The sequence below is a fragment of the Anomalospiza imberbis genome, chromosome 8 (assembly GCF_031753505.1).
Source record: "Anomalospiza imberbis isolate Cuckoo-Finch-1a 21T00152 chromosome 8, ASM3175350v1, whole genome shotgun sequence".
Classification (NCBI taxonomy): domain Eukaryota; kingdom Metazoa; phylum Chordata; class Aves; order Passeriformes; family Viduidae; genus Anomalospiza; species Anomalospiza imberbis.
In genome coordinates, this window is record NC_089688.1 from 24,378,275 (window position 1) to 24,402,802 (window position 24,528).

The 24,528-nt window shown below is 40.9% G+C and overlaps 1 protein-coding gene across 2 annotated transcripts in view; it reads left to right on the plus strand.

The window, feature by feature from the left end:
* The window catches only part of SORCS3 (sortilin related VPS10 domain containing receptor 3), a 265,160-nt gene that overhangs the window by 227,431 nt on the left and 13,201 nt on the right, over window positions 1-24,528 (plus strand). For both annotated transcript variants that reach the window (XM_068198006.1, XM_068198007.1), the window contains exons 15-21: window positions 4,637-4,754; window positions 6,261-6,394; window positions 10,573-10,686; window positions 12,133-12,304; window positions 16,407-16,593; window positions 19,534-19,667; window positions 23,838-23,961. In XM_068198006.1, coding sequence (XP_068054107.1) covers window positions 4,637-4,754; window positions 6,261-6,394; window positions 10,573-10,686; window positions 12,133-12,304; window positions 16,407-16,593; window positions 19,534-19,667; window positions 23,838-23,961 — 983 coding nt within the window. The remainder of the gene's footprint in view (window positions 1-4,636; window positions 4,755-6,260; window positions 6,395-10,572; window positions 10,687-12,132; window positions 12,305-16,406; window positions 16,594-19,533; window positions 19,668-23,837; window positions 23,962-24,528) is intronic.

A 24,528-nucleotide genomic window follows, 5' to 3' on the forward strand; every position in this document is an offset into this window, starting at 1 on the left:
TTTAGATACACAGATGTAAATGAAGAGGGATTTTAACTGAAATCAGATAGTGATCTTACTTGACTTTCTTCCTTTCTGCATTCTCAAAACAAAAGCACAGATTTAGGTCAGCTGAAGTATTCACTAATTTGGGTGCTTTTACTATTGGGGATTTTTGCTTGCTAAGGCACTTCCTCTGCAAGCATTTTTCTTTCACAATAAAAGGAAATAAAAATCAAGGTTGGTTTCAGACTTTTATAAATGAAACAGTCTATTTATGATGACACTGCAATTAGCTTTTCTCTCAGTATTATCAATTAAAGTACATGTTTGGCTCTCTTTCTGTAGTTCTTGCTTTACTTTTCTGTTGATCCATCCATCTGCTTCTGTAGTTCAACTCAAAAGATGCTGTCTACTAAATATTTTACATTATTTTGCTTTTATTTTATTTTTAGTTATTAAAAATACTTAGTCTATTCTGTGGGGCCTAATCTTGTTAAAATCTAGCTTCAGAGGTCCCTAAGGTAGATTAAGAGAAGCAAAAAAAGCACTCAAGCTTTTCATGTCTCTCACCTTGTTGATGTCCAGTGAAGGAAAACTGCCTCAGAAAGGAGGGTACTTTTGATGTTAGGTTTAGTGAAGATTACCTTATCAGCTTCTTCCTTCCCTGGCATCTCCAGTCCTCTGTCTCAGTGCTGGGCACATCCGAGGTCAGCAGGTGTTACACACAAAGGAGCTGGGAGGGCTGGTGAGGGGAAAATCTTCCATCTTTATCCAGACCAGAACAGCCAAGTACAGGCAGCTTCAGTGCTTGCTTGCTCTATATGATCTCCTACCAATCTACTTCAGAAATGATAGAAGAGTACTTGATTTAGTCAGGAGAATTTACATTTTAATACCTGGCTGGACAGCTCATCTGAAACTGCCAGCAGGGATAGATCCACATGGGTACAGCTGATGCTTTTCCTGTGGGAGCTGTTACCTGAGGAGGTCTGTTTCTCATACCATGAGCAGGGACAGGGATTGAATCTATGGACCAGAGGCAGGTGAGTTGTTATCTTGTGACCCTCAATTCATTCTGTTGACCTGGCAGGAATGGGCAGTATTGAATTACATAAAAAGCACAGCTATCAACAATACAAGGAATGATAAGGCAAAAGCAATGCAATTTGAGAAGAGAGCACTGTATAAATGTAAAAAGCCTTTTAAATAACTCCTGTACAAGGATATCCAGGCAGTGTACATTGCATTTATAAGTTACTGTGTATTTAAAAAATTAATGAAAGATATAATTATAGCAGCATTACCAATGATCATTTCTAAAATGACTCCATCATGAAACTGTAAGCATTTCAGAATTTATTTCCATGTTTCTAATAGTTTTCTGCAAATTAATGACATCCAGCCCTGGTAATAAAAGTCTTGCCTTGTTTCTCCAAACACAGGATTGGGAAGCATTTTCTGTTTTCTTAACAAGGATTTCACTTAAGCTATGCATGGAGCCAGTTAAGAAGAGGCTGTCCTATCAGCTAAGATTTTATGTGGAGTTCTAACTGCTTACTCAGAGGGATAGAACAAAATCTATGCAGTCTAAAGCCAGTAAATTACCATTCTATGTCTTAGGTTGGAGAACCTTTATTAAATTGAGCTTAGTCAGAAAACTGACTCCATCTAAATACCATCTGGGCTCTTGTATTTATTGTTTCCCAAGGACTTCCACATCAGACTGCTTATATGGAAAAATCAAAATATACCTTCTTTGTTGGCTTCTCAAAGCTGGACCTTGAAAACCCAGCTCTCTTGTTTTCTGTGCTTGCAACAAGCAATTAAGAGCTTACAGTTAGACCACAGTAGGAAAAGTTATTGAGGCAAAATTTATCGTAACTAATTTCCTTTCTCCCTGTATTATCTTGATAGTTTAGCTATGTTTATTTTAAAAATCCACCTCCCTTATTTAGTGACCAAAGTAAATGGGAAATGATGGGACATGGGAATCAGATAAGTTGAATGAGATGGTATCTGCAAAGTGATGTGAGGACTCGCCAGTCAAGTAGGGAAAAATAAAGCCCCACCAATCTCTTTTTGCATCTCCTTCCTTGGAACTTGTTTTGTTTCTTTGCACTTGATATAGAAACTAATATGTAGGAACTGGAGCATTTAGTGCCAAACACTTGTTGGTACCTGGACACTATAAGTTTTAAAATGTTGTAGCTCTTTGCTGTCTGCCCAAGCCTCTGTTGGACCTGGCCACCTCAAAACAGATATGGTGGGAGAGGTTGTGTGCATGCACCTTGGCTACTATGGAAAAACATCCAGTGATGTCATTCATAAAACTGAGAAAGTGGAGCTCAGCTGCAACACCTGGTTTTGTTCAGTTGGGATTTGTGCCCTGTTATTGTTTAGCTTTTTTTTAAATTTGACAAACAATGAAGATTTTCATCACTTTCCAAGGAAAGCTGCTTGATGGAACCTTGGAACCCCACAGATCACATAGCTCTCTCCTGCATTCCTTGTATTTGCTTATAGAAACTTAGAGAAGTTTCAAATGCACAACAAATTCATCTTGAGGTGTCACACCATGTTCATGGTGTTGGCCAGTGAAGCCATGCTGTAGGTGGCATTTGGCATTGGCGAGCAGTGCTCACGGGGTGCAGGTTCTTGGTGGCTTTTCTGCTGTTTTTATCTCAGAAGTCTCTTCCATGGTGATTGATTAGCTTTAACGAGCTTTTATTAGGAAGGGGAGGGTGGAGTAGAGAAGTTACTACTTTAGGAATCAGCAGAACAAGAATCATCTTTGCAGCGCAGAGGAAAACCTCTCTGTTAACACTCCTCTAATTACATTTAGTGTAGTATTGTTTCCATCTAAATTGTAGCAATTATACACAAAGATCTTCTTTGAAATCATTTAATTAAAGAGTATCTGATGTTCTGTGCTTTTGGAATGCTAATATATTGCCTTCCTCTCAGAAAACCTTGGGTTCTTTTCATTAATTATCATGGAAAAATTTCCTTGTCAGAAGGAATTGTTTAAAAGCTTGTTAAAATAGATTTAAAAATCAAGTAATTCTGGTGATTTTTTTAAAACACAAAGAAAAATTTTGCTCTCTTGATGGACAGTTAGCTAAGGGACAATCTGAGGAGCAAAATTTTCCTTTTAGATGCATTGATTTGCAAAGTGTTGGATGTCTCCAGCCCTGTCCTCTTCTGGGTTTATGCCAATGTTTCTCTTTGGTCATGTTCTCTCTTCCTTTTGCTGTGTTTTCCATGTAATAAACACCAAATCCTATACTGTTGTAAATCTGCTGGACTAAATGATTTCTCCCTGCTGCATTGCTGCTTTGCAGGGACTGATGTTTCAGTCATGCAGCACAAACAAGGTTGAAAGCAGTTGTAATGGAACAGCTGATGGGATGTACCCAGTGCCAAGGAAAAGTGGGGGGGAGAACTGCAGTTAGAATTCCTATTGAGTACAGTTTTGGAGGCTTTCTGCGTCCCCCCACCATGCTCCTTCAAATTCCTCCCTTCTCCCTTCTGCTCCCAGTGCTCTGGCACTCCATACTGCTTTGGTTTCTGTGGGTTTATCTTGGTCCAGGGTGTGCCTGCTGTGCTGAGGAACAGGAATTGCAGCTTCTCCTGCAGCGTGGCCTGAATGCCGTGGTGTTTCCTGTCATTGATACCCTGCAATTAGGACTACACTAAGAATTGTTCTGGATAGCCAGCAACAATCTGCCTAATAAATCTATTCTACCAGACAAGCCCTTCTCCACTTGCTCACTCCTAACCTGAGCCACTTGTTCATAAACAGCACACGTGTGCTTCTTGTATCATACCCTTCCCACTTGTCAGCTTAGTGGAGCTTCTCTGTGAGGCAGAACTTGGATAAGACAGGTGTCCACAGCAAACCCACCACTTCAAACTCTCAGATATTGGCCACCCACCACTGTCTCTCTGATCCCCATGAGCTGAGACAGGTCTTCAAGGGAAAGCATGATTGATTCCTGGGTAGTTGTTGTTTCATGGAGAACAGCACAATGCACTGCAATTTTGGCACAGGCTAGAGGAGTGAGGAGAGAGCAAAGCCAACAGCTCTGTATGATTACAGTGTAAACCAAGATGAACTGGAATAAATAGTGGCAGCACACAGGAGACACAGCGGGATCTGAATTACAGTCAGTGTGGGGAAGTCTTGTCTTCTGCTTCTCTTTTGATTTCACAGGAAAATCTGTAAATCTTGTCTTTCTCACTCTTTCTTTGTTAGTCTGGAATAATTAGAACAACAAAAATGTTAATGTCATAAGTGGCTTGGATAAAAATGTAGATTTGTGAAAGACCTGGAATAATAAAAAAGTAACATTTACTGTCCTCTAAACATTGCAATAAGGCCGATTAGACCTGGGTTCCATTTCGCTGGATGCTAGGGTCAGGGGAAGACCTTCCAACACAGGCTGTGTATGAGGTGTCAGGAAAGGGCTAAACACTCCTGGGATGTTGTAAGAACAGAAAAATATGATTCATGACTGAATACCATTTTCTGTCATTAAGCTCCAAGACTGTGTATCAGTTTCTGCAGCTGAGATTCATGAGATGTTATTTGCTGAATGGACGTATGAGTCTGGCTGACTCCAGCTCTTTCTTTTCTTTTGTCTCCCATGCTCAGAGTTTTTGGGCACTTCAGTCTCCGTTCTGAGTGGCAGCTGGTCAAGGTGGATTACAAGTCTCTCTTCAGCCGCAGGTGTACCAAGGACGACTACCAAACCTGGCATCTGCACAATCAGGTATCCCCACTCTCCAGGGGGGCCTTGCTGAGGGTTCCTTTTCCCCTGCTCTGAGTTGCCAGGTGGGAATGCAGTTGTTCTTTACAGCAAAGCATATGGATTTTTTATGCATCCCTTGAAGAACGTGAATGAATAAACATGGGGCCAGGCATCTATGGGCAAGTTCAGGATTACATTCTATTTTATGAAAATAATCCATTGCACCAGCTGGATCTTTTTGGCCTCAATTCTTAGGGCAGTGTAAAACTATACCTTATGACTAAATTGTAGATGACACTGAATTCTTTGTAGCTCTGTCACCGACTCATGCAAATAATTTTGTTTCAGTTTGCCTCTTATTTCCCCTACTCAGAAATGAAAATAAAAACATTTATTCAACCTGCAAGTCCTGCAGGTATCTGTAAAACTCTTGAATATCTGTAAAACCCTTGAATCTGAAAAACTCTTGAATAAAAGACACCAGAGAAAACCACATTATTTCATTCTACTCAAGGACACATGCTTTGTTTTTCATATACTGGCTTATTTTCATGTTGGATATATTTACATATATTATATAACTGAGAGGTCAATAACCTCTGCAGATTACTTATGGGTTACTGGCTACCAGTATGATGTCCCACACTCTGCAGGGTAACCTAACTAGAGCCAGAACCATTGGCACTGTGACATTCCTGAATGAAATCCATGAATGAGAAATGAATATTAATTTCGCAAAGATAAGATAATTGAAGTCGTGTAATTGAATAAATGAAAATCATTTAAATAAAAGAAAAGGGAAGACATATGTGTAACCATGCAGCAAACTTGGGAATCACTGTTCATAGGGAAGAGAAGTACTTCAATTAGGTATTGTCTTTTTTCTTACTTCTATGCAGACAAATTACTTCTGCAAAATAGAAAATTCTGTTTATAGCAACTCTTCTAGATATCAAATGTTTGTTTTAGATTAGCTACTCCCAGTAGTGCTCTTGAAAATCTTTGCATTCAAAAAGCCCAGTGAAACACACATCAAAATTGTCTATAACAAAGCCAGCTCTGTCACAGAAAGAGCAAGGAAGTTGAGCTCTGTGTTCCACACCTGGGTTTTGTCCCCTGCCCTGGGATTTAGGCCTGGGCACTTGCTTCTGCAGTAGACTTTATCTGACATATAGAAGAAACCCTGGCGTACACCCACATTGTCTTTTCAGGAGAATTCGTAGGACTAGATATTGGTGGATGCCTTCTGAAAAGTGACATAAGTGGGTGTGATGGCTTGGGCATCCAGGCATTTTGGGCACACTGTCATTGGAATCCCAGCTCAACGCTGGGCACGCTATGCTCATGAGTCCTCCCAAGGAGACTTTTGATTTTGCAAAGCCACAAAAGAGCAGGACTGTAGCTCCCTACCTTCCCAGTGATAAACGCTCGTTTTCATTGCCTTTTGTGTCTTTTGAAAAAGTGCTCCATTTAAGACCCAGCTGCCTCTACAACTGTGTTTCTCCTCTTGTTCCTTGGCCAATGAAGGGGGAGCCTTGTGTCATGGGGGAGAGGAAGATCTATAAAAAACGCAAGCCTGGAGCCCAGTGTTCCCTAAGTCGGGACTATTCCCAAACTGTGGTGTCTGAACCGTGTGTCTGTGGCCAAGGAGACTTTGAGTGGTGAGTATGTGACTCTGGGGACTTGTGCAGCAGCTGTATTTTTGTCCTGAAATACTATCCAGACAGAAAACCTTGCAGAAGAATTGGGTTTCATGCAGCTTTATAGCTGTGATCATACTATATAGCAGAACTGCAACTCCCAAACCTGCAGAGTGAGGGAGGCTTCCCCTTCCTCTGCAGGAAATATTTGTTCATCTCCATGAGAAATCCAAGCCTGGAATTCAAAAGCAAAATAATTGCAAGTACTGATGGACATTTTATGTCTGTCATTCCAGAATAGTGACAGCCAGGACTTCTCTGGTCCAAGATATATTCCTTTCAGAAGAGGGAGGGTATTTATCTCCCAAGGTCATTGACTTTCTAGGGGGCAAGCCAGCAAAACATGCACATTTTTATCAATATTCCTTTGAATAGCTGGGAACAGTTTATTGATTCTTAACAATGCTTTATTGAGAAATTTCTGAAAGGGCTTCTGTGACATGACTGTACAGCCCACCCTCATTGGATATAACTGCTTGTTTTGCATAAACATTGGTGTTTCTAACTCAATGGGACCATAATTTCCAAATTGTTTTAAGGTCACTTTGAAAAAGCTTAAAAATAAAGCAGGGGAAAAATGAGACACTGCTTGCTATTGCTTGACAATCAGAGATAGGAGATGGGAGAATGCATGTCAGGATCTCAGCCCAGGGAATTCCTACATGGCACCTGTGATAGGCAATATTTCTAAGATTTAAGACTGTCAATATCTGTGATGTTTGAGCTTAAATGATCAGAATGTCATTTAAATGGAATTCAAAATACCCTGAAAGCTGATCAGCTGGGAAAACATTTTAATCTTTATAGTAGGTTATTCAGGATCAGTGTCTGACTCAGTATTGGTGTTATTCCTGAACATTTCACCTACCTTCAAATACTTTCTGAAGAGGTGTGAGGCATGAGATCTGCACATTTATTTGGACTTAGGCTCACAGTTCTCTTTTAGAGCATGGACATAGTGAAATGCAGCAAAATTAAGAAAAAATATCAACCAGAGTATTTTCTTGGATATTATAGTAGCTTGTCTTTAAGAGAGAGTCAGGGATATAGAACAGAGATTTTCATCTGATCTGGTTGGGTATTTAATTTGTTCCTAATGTCAAGATTACATCTGAGACTCCATATCTTGACTCATGAGATCTTTCCCCTTCGTTCTCATGATGGAAACTCGCAGGGTGACCTGTCTTGCCTTGCAGTTTCTGCCCTTGGCATTGGCATAGGCCTCTGGGGTGAATCCAGCACCAATCTCCAGAGATGGTTATCAATTTGGTTTTTTTTTTTGTTGGTTTTTTTTTTTTCCCTTACACTGTCTTTTCCTCCTCCTCCAGTGAAGTTTGTCTTTTCCAAACTGTAAGTGGAAAACTGTGGTAGCTGAATTGGCCTTAAATGCTGCCTTGAAAAGGGTCTGCGTCAGAATGCACCTTTTCAATCACTTGACAGGTTCCTTGCATGCATTCAGAATGCACCTTTTCAATCACTTGACAGGTTCCTTGCATGCATTCAGTATCAGTTTTGCTTAACTTTCCCCCTAATATGAGAGGGTATTGCTGTTAAACTTGTCAGTCCTGCAGAGGAAATGCAATTAGAAGACAACAAGCTGGCTTTTGTTTCAGACCCTGCACTGCCAACAGAATTGTTAACTGGCTTCTAGCTGCAAAAATTACAGCTGGTGATGAAGAATGAGTAGAAACTTTATGTTGAATTTTGATGCTACTCAGCAGGGCTGACTGGAAGAATGTGTGAGACAGTCCATTTGAGGAAAATACTGACAATGCTGGAAGTGGGGCACTGAGCTTGATAATTTTAAAAGTGATTTTTCAGAGAGGAAGGGTGGACTTGCGCTCTGATTTGTGACTTCTAAGGGTCAGTGGCAAGACACAGGTTATTCCAGAATATATTCTAGATTCATCTGCTTTCCTTGGGATGTCAGTATGAGAAGGGGAGATGCTGACAAGTGCCTTTTCTCTGCTCACTAAAAGGTGGACAGGACAGGTGAAAGGACAGCTCCTACTTTCACTTGATGCTCTTTCAAGAAAAAACTCATTCCCTTTCAAGGAAAAATGTCCACTCAGCCTCTTCTGCCTGGGCTCACAGTTGCTAGTTCTTGAAAGCACTGACTGCTCTGTCCCTTGGGTTGAACTGAGCAGGTCCTGTGGGTGCCAGGGAAAGGAAGAGGGTCAGCAGCCAGGACTGTGTGGGTACAGTGACAAGCAAGTCCTGCCAGATGGGCCCTCTGCTTCCTCAGTAAGAAGGTTTGGAGCTGGTTCTGGGCTTGGACCACCCTATGCCACTTGCTGTGATGACACCTGTCTTTGAGAGCTGTAGGACAAATAGCTACAGGAGCCCTTCAGCACATGCTGTGAGGGCTGTGCTCCCTCCAACTTGGTCACAGTGCCCTTGCCCCTGTCTGCCTCATGGTTGCAGTGCTGTTCCCTGCAGTTAGATATAAGGTTGATCTAAAATTCAGGGCATAAATCACAATTATGCCCCAGTTCAACAAATCTTTATGAGTCAGGATCAGGGGTGACTCCTGCCAACCCTTGCAGTCATTTCCAGAAGCAAATCCTGGCCTTTCTCTAACAGAGAGAATGGCAGCAGGATCTCATAAGTGGCATTAAAGTGCTCGCTGAGCTTTCTTTTCCCTCCTCCTGCTTCTCTATTTACTCTGTCAAGAAAGCTTTCCTGAGAAAGACAGCACAGCAGCTGGACTTGATTATTTCCTTAACTTATGCAAACCCTGGGGCTTATGAGAGGGAAGGTGGGCAGCATGTGAGGTTTTAATATACATTTACCAGAAGTTAATGAACAAGCACAGAACCTTGAGGGCACACAGCAATGTTGTCTTTAATTTTATTAAATATTTATGCAGCTCTTTTCTTCTTTGGGGCAAAGTACAGCTCCTCTTGAATATTTTTAATTACAAAGTCCCTGCCAGGCATTTTCGACTGTGCAGGTCGGACCCACTGAGAATGATTAAATTGAATGTTGAGAGAAAGAGCATTAGGGAATCTCCAAACCATTTAAAGTAGCTCACAGAATTTTTGCCCTCCAAAAAAAGAACAGTAGCAGCCTGGGCCACTGGGGACATAGCACAGTTTTGTCTCACCAAAGCTCTTCCTAGAGACTTCTGTTGGCAGTTCAGGCTCTGAACAGGGGAAGGATAAAACTCGGAGTGTCCTAAAGGGCGCAGAATGCTTTCAAGACTGTGGCTTCTGTAGTGTCTGTGTTTTCACAGAGGTTTAGCATTTTGGCATTTGTTAACTTGCTGCAGGCAAAAATCCAGAATCTCCTTTTATTTGTCCTTTGAATCCAGCCTGTCAATAAAGGCTACACATAGAAACCTGATCCAGACCTGATTAAAACTTTTGGAAAGCTTTGGATTAATCCTATTGCTTCATCATTGTATTGGCACACAAAGGCAGCTGTAAAAAGAAATTTTGGATGTGGTTGTGTACCCTTCCACTCTTAGGTGGTCCAAGGGAGAATCAATACCCTGGATTGCCTTCCCTGTGTTACACAAAACCATGTAATCCTTAGACCACGAAGCTGGTTGTGTTTTAGTTTAGTGTTGGAAAAACATCAGCTGTTTTTTTTCTCTTGGGTGAGTCACAGCTTAGCCAGGGAGCCCATTAACATACATAAATATACATACTGTGGCTAGTTGCTTAGGAATAGCTCCTAGTGTTTTATATTCCTAGCCACTGTTGCAAAAAAAAAAATACTTTAGATCTTAGAATTAACCTGATTAATTCTAAAAGCAAAGGCTGAAAAAAAACAAACAAACCAAAAGAACCCAAGAAATGAAATATAAGTTAGAGATTAATAGGAAAAGAAATGAACGATATAGTATTCTTTCTCAGTCTTTGTCATGTTTTGTTGCCAAATGAAGCACAAGTTCTCCAGTGCTCTGCAAGTTAAGTTTGGTAGTTCTGCTGTTGTGGAGATCAAATGCCTTCAGTGAATTGTGTTCCTGCCTCTCAAACTAGTCCAGCACTTTGTCTCTGGATGAGCCCAATCCATGATGTTGTGCCATCCCAGCAGAGAACCACCAATACCCACCTGCTTTGGAGGCATCCCTTAAGACTCTGAGCTGACTCTAGTGGAGGATACAGTGATGGATTCATGACTTCTCTCCACAGTGACTATGGATATGAGAGGCACAGTAACAACCAGTGCATCCCAGCCTTCTGGTTCAGCCCGTCGTCCCTGTCCAAGGATTGCAACGTTGGTCAGAACTACTGGAACAGCACTGGGTAAGTGCATCTTGCAACCTGTCAGGTTTTGGTGACTGCAGTAGACAAGAGAACTGGATAGTTCTTTTTTTTCTCTGCATCCCATTATGCTCTTTTTTAGTCTTATCCATGAGGTGATGTTTGCAACAGCATCTGTATGGAAAATTGCCTTGTTCCTCAGAGAGAGGGAGAATCATGTTAACATAAGTGACACATAGATATTGCATTGCCATCAAGTGATGTATGATCCCTGGAGCCTAGACTTGGAGCTCCCCTTTCTTGCAAAATTAAAACACAAATCAAAAAGGTCTGCCTGAGAGACGGCTGAACATTTAAAAGGAAACGTTTGAGATATTTCACATTGTATTTTATTGAACCTCTTACTATCTTACAGCTCCTATTTATATCAGCTTCTAGGAAGGCTCAAATGAGCAATTTTTAGCCTCTTTTATGTTTTCTTCCTCTGCCATTTTCACTTTGTACATACAATGTCTTGCATTTCAGACAAGCTTCATGTGCTGATTTCTCCTGGTCTAACCCAGAACAGATGGCAAGTGTTGGTTTATTATGGAAGCATCATTTTGCAAATGTTCTACTATCATGCAGGAAGTGCTGTGAGACTTGAGTTTCACTGGCTGGTGCAAAATTGCTATGTTCATTCTACGACAGGGCAGGTCCTGCAAATTTTGCAGGGAAGATTCTGGGTCATGTGTCCTGACTGCTCGATGGTTATGGTAGAAACCAGCTCTGTTCCTGGCTGGTTGGTGCAGGTGGCTGGATGAAGCGAGGCTGCTGGGAGTCTGGAGGCATTTGACCTCAGAGACCCCCTTTCAGCTGAAAAATTGCTTTGAATATGGGAATTAATTACAGGAGCCCTGGCCAGATGACTGCTTGTAGCCTTCTTGACAGAGAGCAACAAGAAAATTGAGGTTGGTATGAAATTAATAGAAAGGGTTCCCCCTCAACAACACCGTGAATAGCCAAGTGTCTTGCTGTTTAGCCAATATCTTCCAAATAGTGCCAAGAGAAACACCCATACCTCAAATCATTTTAAAACTGAACTGGGCAAAGCCCTTGACATATTTTTTCAAGTGCCCTCTAGCCCTGTGGAGGCAGACAAAAACCTAAAAATGGTATAAGTAAAAAGCTGGGATGCAGGATGCAATGGGTTGGATTGGAGTAATTCTCTGCCTTTTAGTAAAGCAGAGTAATTCACCTCCACAATGTGTCTCTTCTCAGTGATGCTGCTGAGAATCTCTGGAGAAGGTTGAATTGTGATTGGTTTGGCTTTCTCCTACTTAATAAAGTGTTAGGTTTCTTTGAGTCTTCCTTTCAGTGAGGGGATTGTGCAGGCAGTTAGCCTTTGAAAAAACACATGCATTAATGTGGAGTAACAAAACAAAAACAAAACAGAGGAACTTTTCCGCCCACTCTCTGAGTTCAATGTCCTTTGTTACTGTTCCCCAGGTACCGCAGGATTGTGTCTAACAACTGCACAGATGGCTTGAGAGAGAAGTACATGGCCAAGATGGAGAAATGCCCTGGAAAAGCACCTCGGGGACTGCACATCCTCACCTCTGATGGGAAGCTGGTCATGGAGCAGGGGCACAACGCCACCTTCATCATCCTCATGGAAGAGGTGTCTTAGTGGTCTCAGTAAACTTTTCTCTGTGTGGCAGGACTGGCATTCTTTTCCTTTGCTTTTCAGGCTGCTGAGAGGAAAATAACAATCAAGGGGAAATCATGAAATGGTGAATGGTCCTGAGATTTATGAGACTTAAGGAATTTAAGAGAATTGAAGGCTATACTGACACATACAAGAAGGTCATATTGGGTCACACCAAAGGTGTTTGGTTATCTTGTTTATCAGTGAAGATGTTAATGCTGAAGAAAGATAGATGTCATCAAAAAATTTATTTCCCCACTCACTTCTTGCTGCTTCCAGTAAACTGCAGTTTATGGAGTTTATGAGGCAGAAGTGGTGTTTCTGTGATGAACAGTTCTGAATCTGGGATGCGAAGCTTTAGCTTCAGGTTTTCTGGAAAAGGTTAAAAACAGTGGGGAACAAATTCACACTCATAGGGAGCAATGAAGGGCATTGTTATTTTGCAGTAGGAATTGAGTCTCCTCAAAGCACCTCTAGCCCCCAGCCCTTATCTATTGTATTTATCTATTGGTACAGCTCCTTCTTTAGCCAACAGTAGCATAAGTGACACCAGGCCATGCTGCTGCCAAAAACATCAAAATGTTGAGGCTCTTCTGGCCAGAGACTGAGATGGTGCTAGAGAAGAACAGCTGTTTTTTGTCACATTTTCTGTCCTCTGTGTGTTATTTTGGAGCAGTACCTGGAGACAGCTGAGGCAGACCACCCACAGACAGACACATCCTCACACTAAATTAAATCCTTATATAGTAGCTAAGTATTTCACTGGGACCACACTAATCTGACAGCGCCTCTTTACTACTTCCTCAGAGGTTCATGCACGCTCTGCTTTTATACAAGGGGGATTTCTTGTCTACTTGCTGCTTCTTTTCTATTCTGCAGACTTGACATGGTAAGACAAGTTGTGTAGATTCTATGAGTGGGAGTTCAGAAAAGAACAGATATAATCTAAAAATCAAGAATCAACTAGTAATTTATTAAGGAACTCAAGCGTAACTGCCGCATACGAAGAATGATAAACAGATGGGGAATAAGGCAGCAGTCAAGGTAGCTGAAGAGTGGAATCTTTGCAAAGATTTAGAGATTGAAGAGGCAGCTGAATAAATGTGTGAGGGCATTCACTCTTATGTCTGTTGTTGAAAAATAATGGTAGTTAGAAAAAACATTTAATTGAAACAACCTTTTTTTCTAAGGAAAGAGGATCTTTGGGACATGTCTCTGTAGGTGAACAGCTTATTCCACAGAAAGTTGTGTGTTGAGTTTGTTTCTTAAAATAATAGAACTTCAAGAAGAAAAGAAAATGAACACTGAGATTTTGGACAAAGGCCTTCCAGTCTTTTAGTGTGAACCTGCGAAGAATTGTGGCCAAAGATTTCCTTATGACTTGGAAGAAATAATTTCTGTAGAGGTCTTAATTATTACTTGCCTTGCTGCCATACAGATTCATTCCTGGCTTCCTTCACCTTCTCTGGTCAGTCTGTTTACTGGTGGCAGTTTTGTACCAAAGTTCACCCTTCCTTTCTGAGCCAAAGAGCAGCCTGACCAGCCCTCCTATGGATACATCTGTGCAGTGTCCATTCAGCTGTGTCAGACTCACCCTGATGAGCCAGCAGCTCCTTCCTGCCTTCTAGTGCACACCCTTAATATATGGAGGCGACTGACCTTTGGGCATCCAGTGGTAAATAAAGACTTCATCACAGTTAATCAAAACCTGAGTTTCTCAGGATTTATAGGATTAACTTTAGTAAGATTTTTCACAATGCTCTTCGGAATACATGTGTGGCAATGACTGTGGAAAGAAATGCAGAATGACTGATGGTTTTTCTGGGTTTTCAGGAATATGGGGCTGGACTGTGATTTGGACTGTATATATGCAAGGGAACATGAGGATATAACCTTTTTAGACTTTTTTATTTTAATCTGAATTTGGTTTTGATCACAAAGAAATACTAGACTGCCAAATAGCTGTTGTGGAGTTGTGTTCTTGACCATGTCTGTTCACTGATTTCCATACTCAGATCCAATCTTTGTGACAGCCCATACCTTGTTTCCATTCAGTTATTTATGGGGCTTAAAGCAACAAAACGTGCCTCTTGAATATAAATAGATAGCAATGATTTCTTTTTCCTTTTGAAATGCCTCCACTTCTCTTCTATTTTCATTTATATTTGTAAACTCCAGAATATCTGACATCTTTGTGTGGGGCTAGCTTGCGATGGGCAGCCTTTGCATTAAAGACCCAGCTCATAATTGGGTGAAAGGATCATCTACCACTGTTTAGTCATAAAAAATCTGTTCCTGCTTCTCTGTGTGAAACCGTCTCATTTCAGAGAGAATCATATTGGAGAGGCAAGAAAGAAATAGAAAAGGGAATTGTCAGGCAAGGGAGATGAGCTGCAATGATTGGTGCAAGAGATTTCAGCCTGAGGTCATCAGTGATGAATCCAGCCCAGATCAAATTTTTATCCTCTGTTCAGTGTCTTCCATATGAGATGGACTTGGGGTCTTAGTGCATTCCCTTGAGAAGTGGTTTTGAAAGGTTTAACAAGCTGTGGGAGTCTTTCTATCAAATAACTGAATATCTCAAGAGTGTAATTTTGCTCCAGCTAGAGACTTTTTTAGAGAGACTTTAAAAACTCTCTGTCTAAAGGATGTTATTGACTACTCAATATAATAGGTATGTTTTAGTGTCACTACCACTTTAGTCCTTTCTGATTGCTCTTTGGTTTATACTGAAGTTTTAATGTCCAAGTAGGGCAGAAGTGAAAATAGTGCCCTGATCAAGTCAATAGCCAAAACTCCCCTGGCTCCCATGGAATGGGAATGATGGAGCAAGGAAGAAGAGAGGTCTAATATATATAATCAAATACCCATATTTCCAAAACTACATTCAATAATCCTGACTATATGAGAGTCTGAAGACCCCAAGTATATACTCAAAGCTGAAAAATACCCTTCCTGTACTCAGCTTTCTTCATGCAGATAAGGTCTATGAGGAGGATAAATTCTGTGGGGGCTGCTAAGGTCTTGATTTTCTACACATGGGAGCTGCTTCATTGTGGTCTGGCTTCTTGTATATTCTCCCAGTGCATTTACAGCTATAATGGGGTTTATGAGATGACTGTAAAATATTTCTGAAATTACCATTAAAAAAGGGTAAATTTATGACCAGAGATTTTAAATTTTTTTAAAAACTTTCAGATAACATCCTCAATATATCTAGGGATTGACTTCAGTTTAGGGCTAGGAATATCTCCAAAGTGTAGTGATACCTTCTTCACCCTCAGTGAATACACTGCAGATCTTTCATGAAAGGAAATTACTTGGCACAACACATCTTTTATATATATGCAGAAACCTAAAGCTACAGAGATTTAATCTGAGTTGTAGTTTTATTTTAGTTTAGTGAAATCACTGCAGTGGGCTTTAGCTTTGTTGAAATTAGCCTTTTTTTGGTGTTACATTAGTCAGCTGGGGGCAAGTATAAAATAAGGCTCTGAGAAACCGAAATAACAGATACTTCTAGAGTTCAACTATAGTGATTTAAAGCATGATTTAAACTGAAATAGTGCAACTTCTGTCTCCAGACAATACCTGTGGTGCTGGAATTTCTTGTCTGTTTTTCCCTCCTTCATTTAATAACTGTCATTGACAGTAATCCTAGAAGAGATTTTCTCATCATCTGCTTCATTCTCCTGTGTATCCAGGCCCTGTCTCTGTGTTGACTGACATTAGACAAAAAAAATTTGTCAGTCCTCAATGTGGGACTCAACCTGTATAAATTCAGCCATCCTGAAGCTTCATGTCTAGCTGAAACTGGTCTTCTAAACTCTGTATAATCGGGGGTGGATGTTTGCAAGAGATGGTTCTTGTCACCTGTTTCATCTACTTTAGGATGAGGGTTGGTCTTTTGCTGTCTGTGTCTGGCCACCTTGGGGAATGACAGAACAAAGCTTGGCTTTTTTTGAAAAGTTACTACTTTGTGTCCATGCTAATGAAATGGAACTAAGTGGGATGGAGGGTAATATAAATCCTTTTTCATCAGTTCAGTTTCCTACTCCAAACTTCTCTGTTGCAGGGTGATCTCCAAAGGACAAACATCCAGCTTGATTTTGGAGATGGCATTGCAGTGTCCTATGCCAATTTCAGCCCTGTGGAGGATGGCATCCGGCACGTGTATAAGAGTGCTGGAATCTTCCAGGTGACGGCGTATGCAGAGAACAGCCTGGGCTCAGACACTGCTGTCCTGTTCCTGCATGTGGTCTGTGAGTACTTCCACCTGCCAGATTCCTTGGGCCAAAATCTGACCTCACTCAAAGTCCCTGCAGCTTCAGCAGGGCCCAAGAATACATGCAAACCCACATACCTGTGCAGCTCATGCTCTTCCAGAGGCTTGGGCTTCTAGACACTCCTCTAACTTGTTAAATAGACTTCATTGAATGAAGGGAAAGGGTTTTTTAACATAAGTATATTTGCAGTTCTCAGAGTTATGGAGAAAAGTTTGAAAATGTCTGTTGGGCTTTCTGAAAAGGGTCAGAGACCAAGCAGCATATGAAACAAAGTTCAAATGTGTATTTTCAGAACATGTCTCATTCCAATTAGATTAGAGGATTAGATTAAACTACTAGATTTTGAGTCACTTATTCAGAATTTCAGCATTTACAGTGCTAATTTAATGAAATTAGAAGCACTATGCTGAGTGTGCTTCCTGAGATATGAATGTACTGAGGGCTAATGTGCTGCTTTTCACATTTCCTGTGTTTGACGTGCATCCCTGATGTTTCTGTCCTGTCTGGTAGATCAATGCAATTTCTCTTCAGCTGACACATGAGCAAACTCAAATATAGAGCTCTAAGTTAACTTCCCAAAGCCACAGGAGAGTGCAGAGAATGTGGAATGCAGGATGAGACCAAAAAGAGCCCAGTTCTTTGATCTACCCTTAGACTATTAGATCTTCTGTGTTCAGATGCACCCCATCAATTTTGCCCCTAATAGTGATCACAGCCATGTCTGCCTTCCCTCTTTACCTGTCAGAATGTCTTACATCCTGCTTTTTGCTTGAGCTTTTCTGCTGAAAGGAAGCACATTAGAAATTTCCAAAACTCAAGAACTTTTTCTCCATTTTAATTTCCAGCTCCCTGTATGAAGGAATAAATGTTCCTTGAAGCTTTTATTATGCTCATAATTCCCTCAAAGTCAATCATGGCTGCACTTAACAACCTGTTATTAGAGCATTAACTGTTTTTTCCTTCACCTTGGGCCATTAGCTGACAAAAGTGATGGTTACCTGGTAATAGCAAGCAGATTTGTATAGATTATCTGATTTTTCTCAAAGGAACTACTTTTTCATGGTGAAGATTTTAAAGCAGAATGCAACAAGGGTCAGTTCCTTGGTCTGGTTTTGCTGCTCCCTTTTTTACATCAACCTTTCAGAGCTCTCCTTGACTTTCATAGCATTCTTAGGTGACCAATTTATTATCATTTTCTCTAGGGAAATATTTTGCAAGCACTTACATTCATGGTAATGCTGAAATAAGATGACACCTTATTACTAAGCTTTTAATCTATTTGGAAGTACTGGTCAATACAGGAGGTTTGACCTTGAAGTTCAAATGTACAGATGAGTATGCCTGAGAATCATTCTTACTGTACAGTCACTCTGGTACTGGGATCCTGTGCTAAAAAAAAGAGAGACAAAAAGGCTCCGTGGCCTCAAGCAACATTAATTTTCTACCCTGCAGCTTTATTAGCAGCCAGTCAACTTTTCAGCTTTCTGGAATCTGCTGACAAGCTGCTTAACTTGATATTTAAAGGAAGCAAAGATATTAGTGTTTTTCCTCTTACTTGCACTGTCACAAAATATTTAGGTTCTTGCTGTTCTTGCAAACCCAGAGTACTTCTATGGTCAGAATTCAGGAGTGACTTGCTGGTAAAGACCTCTTGGGAAAAGAGGGGGAAAAAAGATCAAGTTTTAAGGTGCTAAAAGCAAGAATAGGGTCCTTTTGTACTTGGAGCTCTGTGTTCCAGTGGTAGAAGAACAGCTCTTGTTTTCCACAATCTTTGTAATGTAAGTAGATGGAGAACTGATTAATGTCCCCATTTCATGCTGAGAGGTAACACAAGAGAATTGTCTCTGTTAAAATCACCAAATTTCCTGCTTCCCAGAATGAATGTGTTACCAAAAAAAAAAAAAATCTGACTTTTCTCATTTTGTCCTTTCCATCTCACAGAGATAGTCTGTCAGTTTGCTGTGTTTTAAAGGTACTACCCAGAAAGTAACACTGTCTGATGGCCAACAGTTATCAGCTGAAATTCAGTACCAGCAAAACCAAAAGATAAACAAGAAGAAAAACAATGGCGATAGTAGAAGCTTTAAACAAGCTACCAAACAAAACCTCAGTATTTTTACACATGTTTTTTTTTTCCCTAAAGAAGATCTGCCTTCTGAATTCAGGGCTTCATGCCCTGGATTTATTCTGGGCATTTGCATTTATTAGATACAACTTTGCACTGGTACTTTGTTATTTTTTAAGTCTTTCAGAATCAAGTGCTTCTCACAGTTACGTGCTTTGTTATGCCAATGCACACATCTTTCAAGTGATTCTTGATGTTTTACTAGGAGCAACTGACTGAGGTCAGGCCTAAGTAAAAAAATACCAAGGATTTCCAAAATAATGAGTCTTTATTTTGGAGACTTTTTAAAAACCTGTTTGGGGTATTTAATCAAGTCATAAATTACTCTTATATAACCAGATTTAAGCCATCTTGGATAAAATTATTTCCCCACACATTGTAATAGCTCAGTGGCTATATTTTCAAGGAAAAAAATACTTCTTTCTCACTAGTGTCCTATCCTTATGGCTTTCAATAGCAACTTCACTATACAAGGCAAAGCCAGTTCATTGTTTTTCTTCAAAATGCATTTAAAAATTCTTCTCAACATATTGCTTTCCCTGTCTGAAAATTAGCACTATGGAAAATGTGCATAATAGGGGGGAAAAAGTATTTTCAAATCTGATTATCTTTTTCTGTTGTTCATTGAGTGCTGAAATTCTCTTTTATTTCTAAAATACAAATAGACTGTCACTAGACTGTCACTGCTGACATAGGACTTTTGATTTATTTAAAGGAAAGATCCTTGCTGTTCACAACTGTGCAGGGAGGATTTAACTCAAAGCCTTTACTAATGAATTCTCTTCCCACAGGTCCAGTGGAGCACGTCCATCTGAGTGTCCCCTTTGTTGCCATCAGAAATAAGGATGTCAACATTACTGCAGTAGTTTGGCCCAGCCAGGCAGGCACACTTACCTACTTCTGGTGGTTTGGCAACAGCACCAAGGTACAGACACCCTTTGGTTCATTTTTTCTTCCTAAGCTTGTCACAACAGTCAGGGAACTCTCTCAGCCATAATAAAAACTTCTTGCCTTTGCCTGTTTTGTGTTTTAGTTTTTAACTTGGCTGAAGAGGGTTGTCATTATCTGAACTTCAACCTTTGTGAATTTATTTCCTTCTGTCTTGTGTTGTTCTTAAGAACCATTACTTTCTCCACCTGGTTGTTATCAGCCCTACTGAGATTTGAAGACCACTGTTATTTCCAGTGTTCACTTGCAACTTAACTGAACTATATGTGGAATAATGCTGGCTTTCAACACAGTGTTTAAAAACTGCTGGTGTTCAAATAACCAAGGGGGTTTCCATTATGTGCCAGTGTGCAGTACATAATGCTGGATTCCAACACAGTATTTTAAAGCTCTTGGTGTTCAGATAAACAGTCGTATCTAGAATTTCAAGCTGAAGAGTCTGGCTATGTTAGAGAGGGGGATGAGACTTCTTTGTAGTGAATTTTCAAATGATGTGTATTGTAACTGTAGGTATTATAAAGAGCTTTTTTAGCTATAGTTAAAATAAGTGAAAATACAAGTGAGGATCATGCTTCCAAATGGAGAGAGCAGGATTGCCTATTAGCTGCAGTTTTTATTGTAGACTTTAGGAGTGAGACAGGCACTATTATCCATTCTTACAGTTGTAAAATGTACAACTGTTAATTTCACAATGTAGTTTCTGCTGTTACTTACAAAAGCAGTTTAAGTCATGTCACTTGTCTACATTTGCTGTTGAAGGTGTGCTCTGAGGTAAGATTGCAGCAGAAAGAAATGGGAATTTTACATGAAATATGGAACTTGAGATAAAAAATAGGCACACAAGTATTTTGTTTTCTCTTTGAAAAGCCGCTTAGTTTTAACCTCTTACCCTAGCTACCAACAATATCAGTAAAGGCAAAATAAAAACAGTAAGTGCTTCTTCTACTGGGATTTTACATCCAATTAGGAAGCTCACTGTAAGAACTTGCTGATTTTTGTGGAAGCATAGTCGAGGCAGTGGAAGAATCAGGAGCAAAAGCCATTTACTGTAATTTGGCAAGTTGCTGTGCCCTAGCTGAAATATGGCAACCACCCACATATGCACATCCAGTCCATTGCAAGTACCAGGTAATTCCACATAGTTTATACTGCAGTGAAATACGGGTATGCAAAATCATGTTACAGTTCAGATATTTTTGGCTCAGTGCTCATACATGGAGAACCATTGAAGTACATCAGAGATAATTTAGGTAATTTGATCATCTGCTTAAGCCCTCCAGTTTAGAGTTTTCCTGCCATTGTTTTTGTCCTTACTTTAGAAGTTGATTGTGAAGGGGGCCTTAAAAAAGATTTTTTGAAATAGAAAGCAATCTAGAAAAGGTAGTGCAAAGCAGTGGTGTTTGCTGAAGATTTCCATGCAGTTCTCACAGTGCTTGCTTCTGGGTTGGACATGTGATCTGTTTCATCTTCTAGCTAAAATTTCAGACCCATAGGCAGCACAGTGCAAGCAGATGTGGATGTGTTTGGGATTAGTACTTTGGACACAGCTGCACATGGAGTAGCTGATCCTTTGACACCTTGGCATGACTGTAGTCATTGCTGAAATATGGAAGAGTAAACGTGGTGCCACTTAGCTGTGTCTGAATCTCAGACCCACAGCACTCTTCAGTCTTTGCAAAACATTCTCTCCAGCTACCTCATGGAATGTTCTGTAACTCTGACAGAAGTATAGCAAGGGATATAGACATAACTGTAACAGCCACCTTTTTCCAGAACAGCAGTCTGTATCACATCAAAATTCCTCCTGGGATGTTTAACATATATGTCAGGTCCTTCACTGTGCCCACTCATGGTGTTCTGAGTAGAGGTGAACGATGGGGACACTGAATTAAGGGATGAGGTGTTTAATATTGTGGCTGGTATTATTAGATGATATCTATTAGTTCCATGCTGAGGGATTGCAACTTCTTTTCCTGTTCAGCCTATAGCCATCCCAGGCAGAACCAGATGTGTCTCATGTCACTGTGCAGTCTTACTCTCTGTGCTGCAGAACAGGAGAATATTGTCTTAGACACAAATAACCTGTCTGAGACTCCTCTACTGCTCTCCCCACCCTGCTGAAACTCCTGTACTGAATTTCTACTGTACTGATTTTTGCAGTATGCCCAAAGGCCAATTTGCCTGGATTAACACAGGTCCATTTTAATAGATGTATCCAGCTGTCTAATAGGTTTGAGCAAATGAACCTTAAACAACTTGATTTAATTTAGACTTGGTTTCCAGGTCTTGGTTCTTGAATTAAAATTAAAGAGTTGGCTGAATGTTAAAACTCCATGATGGAGGTGAAATCATCCATGATAATGGAATGTCCAGCATACACATATACAAAAAGAAAAAAATTGTAATTTTAAAGGCCAGACTGCATCCTCTTATCTGCCTTTGCACAGAACCACAACCTGTAACCTCCAGGAGGATTGCTGATATAACTGTAGTTTGATAGAGGCCCATTCAGCTTCTCCAGGGTCTGTGTATATCTCAGCAAATGTTAGCTAGGCCTCCAGGGCTGGCACGAGCTGGTGCCCTTGGACTGTGTGTGCCATGTGATAAGTTTTTTACTGCTTTTTCAACTCATGGATGAGGGGGGTCTAAGGAAGGTGGTGCTCTAGAGAGAGAGAAATGTGTTTGCCAGTCTGGCCTATGCAGGTGGAAATTTTGATTTGGCTATGAAAATGGCATTTGTGACCATTGTTGTGAAGTGTAGTCAGGCTGGCAGCATGATGAGATAAAGTGTGAGAGCTGGAAGGTGAAAATTTAGAAGTTTTCCTCTGAAAACCAACTGGCAGTGTAGTGAAGGGACAATAGCAATGGTACAATGGCTTTATCTGCTCTCTTAGACTTCTGTGTGCTTTTGCAATGAGATTAGTATCACTATTTCCATTTTTGTAGTTTCTCTAAATAAAGAGTTATTTCTGTAGACCATCTGTCAGATCAGTGGCACTGTGGAGACTGGACCTTTGATTTTCAGTTATGGTGGGTTGACCCTCTTTAGACACCAGCTGCCCACTAAAGGCAGTCTATCACTCCCCTCCTCACATGGGCAGGATACATAAAATATAATGGAATCAGGTCACAGTAATGACAGAGAGATACCAGTAATTACTTTTAAAAAACAAAACAGCCTTGACTTTATGATATTAGTGTAATTTATTTTCAATCAAATCAGAGTAGTATAATGAGAAATAAAACCAAATCTTAAGACATCATCCCACATCTCTCCTTTCTTCACAGGCTCAATTTCACTCCTGAATTCTCTGCCTCCTCCTTTGCCAGCAGTGCAGGGAGACAGGGAATGGGGGCTGTGATCAGTTAATCACATGTTGTCTCTTCCAATGCTTCCTCCTCAGAGGGAAGACACTTCCCACTCTTCCCCTGCTTATGGGAGGGAGTCCCTCCCATGGGAGACATTTTTCCATTGATTTCTTCAATGTGGGCCCTTCCCATGGGCTGCTCCAGAGTGGATCCCTTCCACAGGCACATTCAGTCAGCATTGGCAGCAGGAATTATGCCATGCTTTCAGCCTGGTTAGCATAGCTTGCCAGCTCGTGGCTGCAGCTTGCTTACAGACTCGCAGCATGGACAGGACAATGCTGGATGTCCTCACTCTGACCTGAGCAGTGTTGCTCTGTGAGAGATAAAGGGATTTGTGCTCATAAAAGCAAAGGCTGGCCCTGAATCTGAACAATATGGATTGTTTGAAGAAGCATCTGCATCTTTGGTTTATTTTCAATTTGAGGTTGGGTTTTGTACAACAAATAAAGCAGCTGAGCTGGCTGTGTGTGTACAGCGCTGCATTCTACTGCACTAATTCTGCAGTTGCTGACTGTGGTCTGCTGAGGAGTCCATGCAACAATGCGTTGCAGTTCAATGGAAGAATATTTCAGGAAAGATTTACTGAAATGAGAGAAACCTCTGCCTGTGGGACACTGCTCACAGGATGGTGTTTGGGCCTTAGCAGGACATGCAACCTGGCAGCACCACCCCTGTATCAACGAGCAAGGCCGTTGTTGCCTGGTGGATAAATCAGGTGCATGTTGTGATCCTGAGGTAATCTCACCCTGATTTTGTCATTTGTGTTTGCCTCCTACAGCCCCTCATCACCTTGGAGAGCAGCATCTCGTACATGTTCACTGTGGAGGGGATGAACACTGTCACCGTGCAAGTTGCTGGGGGCAACACCCTCATCCAGGACACCAAGGAGATCGCAGTGCATGGTACCCTCAGCCTTTTGCTGTCACATCTCAGGGGGTGAAGGGCAGACAGTCATTGCTGATCCAGAATGAACTCTAGGAACTTGATAATGCCTGGAGGAATCTCTGAAGACAAACCTCTGATGACAGAGTAGCTCAGATGTGTCATGATGACAAAGCACAAAAGTGAATAGAATGAGGCAGCTAATGAAAATTTTAATCTCAGCATTAATAAGATGGCTGGTGTCTCCTGTGTCTGTTGCTCTGTCTGTACACCCAGACAGGGAACTCCCAGGAATAAAGAACACTTGAACCAGTCTGCCTTCCTTCATCTTCCCAGCTGTGGAAAGAAATAGTCACAGTGCATGATTAAGGTGATCTGAATGCAGCTGGTGTCTCTGTCAGTGACTGTACAAATGACAAGGGTCAGGAGGAGTCTGGAAAAGAGGACAGAAATGGCTCTGTTGTTGGTATCACTGCCCATCTTTCATGTCACAGCTGGAGGTCTGAGTGTGCCCACTGGACTTCCCAAAGATTTTGGTATGTTCTTGCCGTATCTGCATGTCATGGGCTTCAAAAAGCACCCTTTGG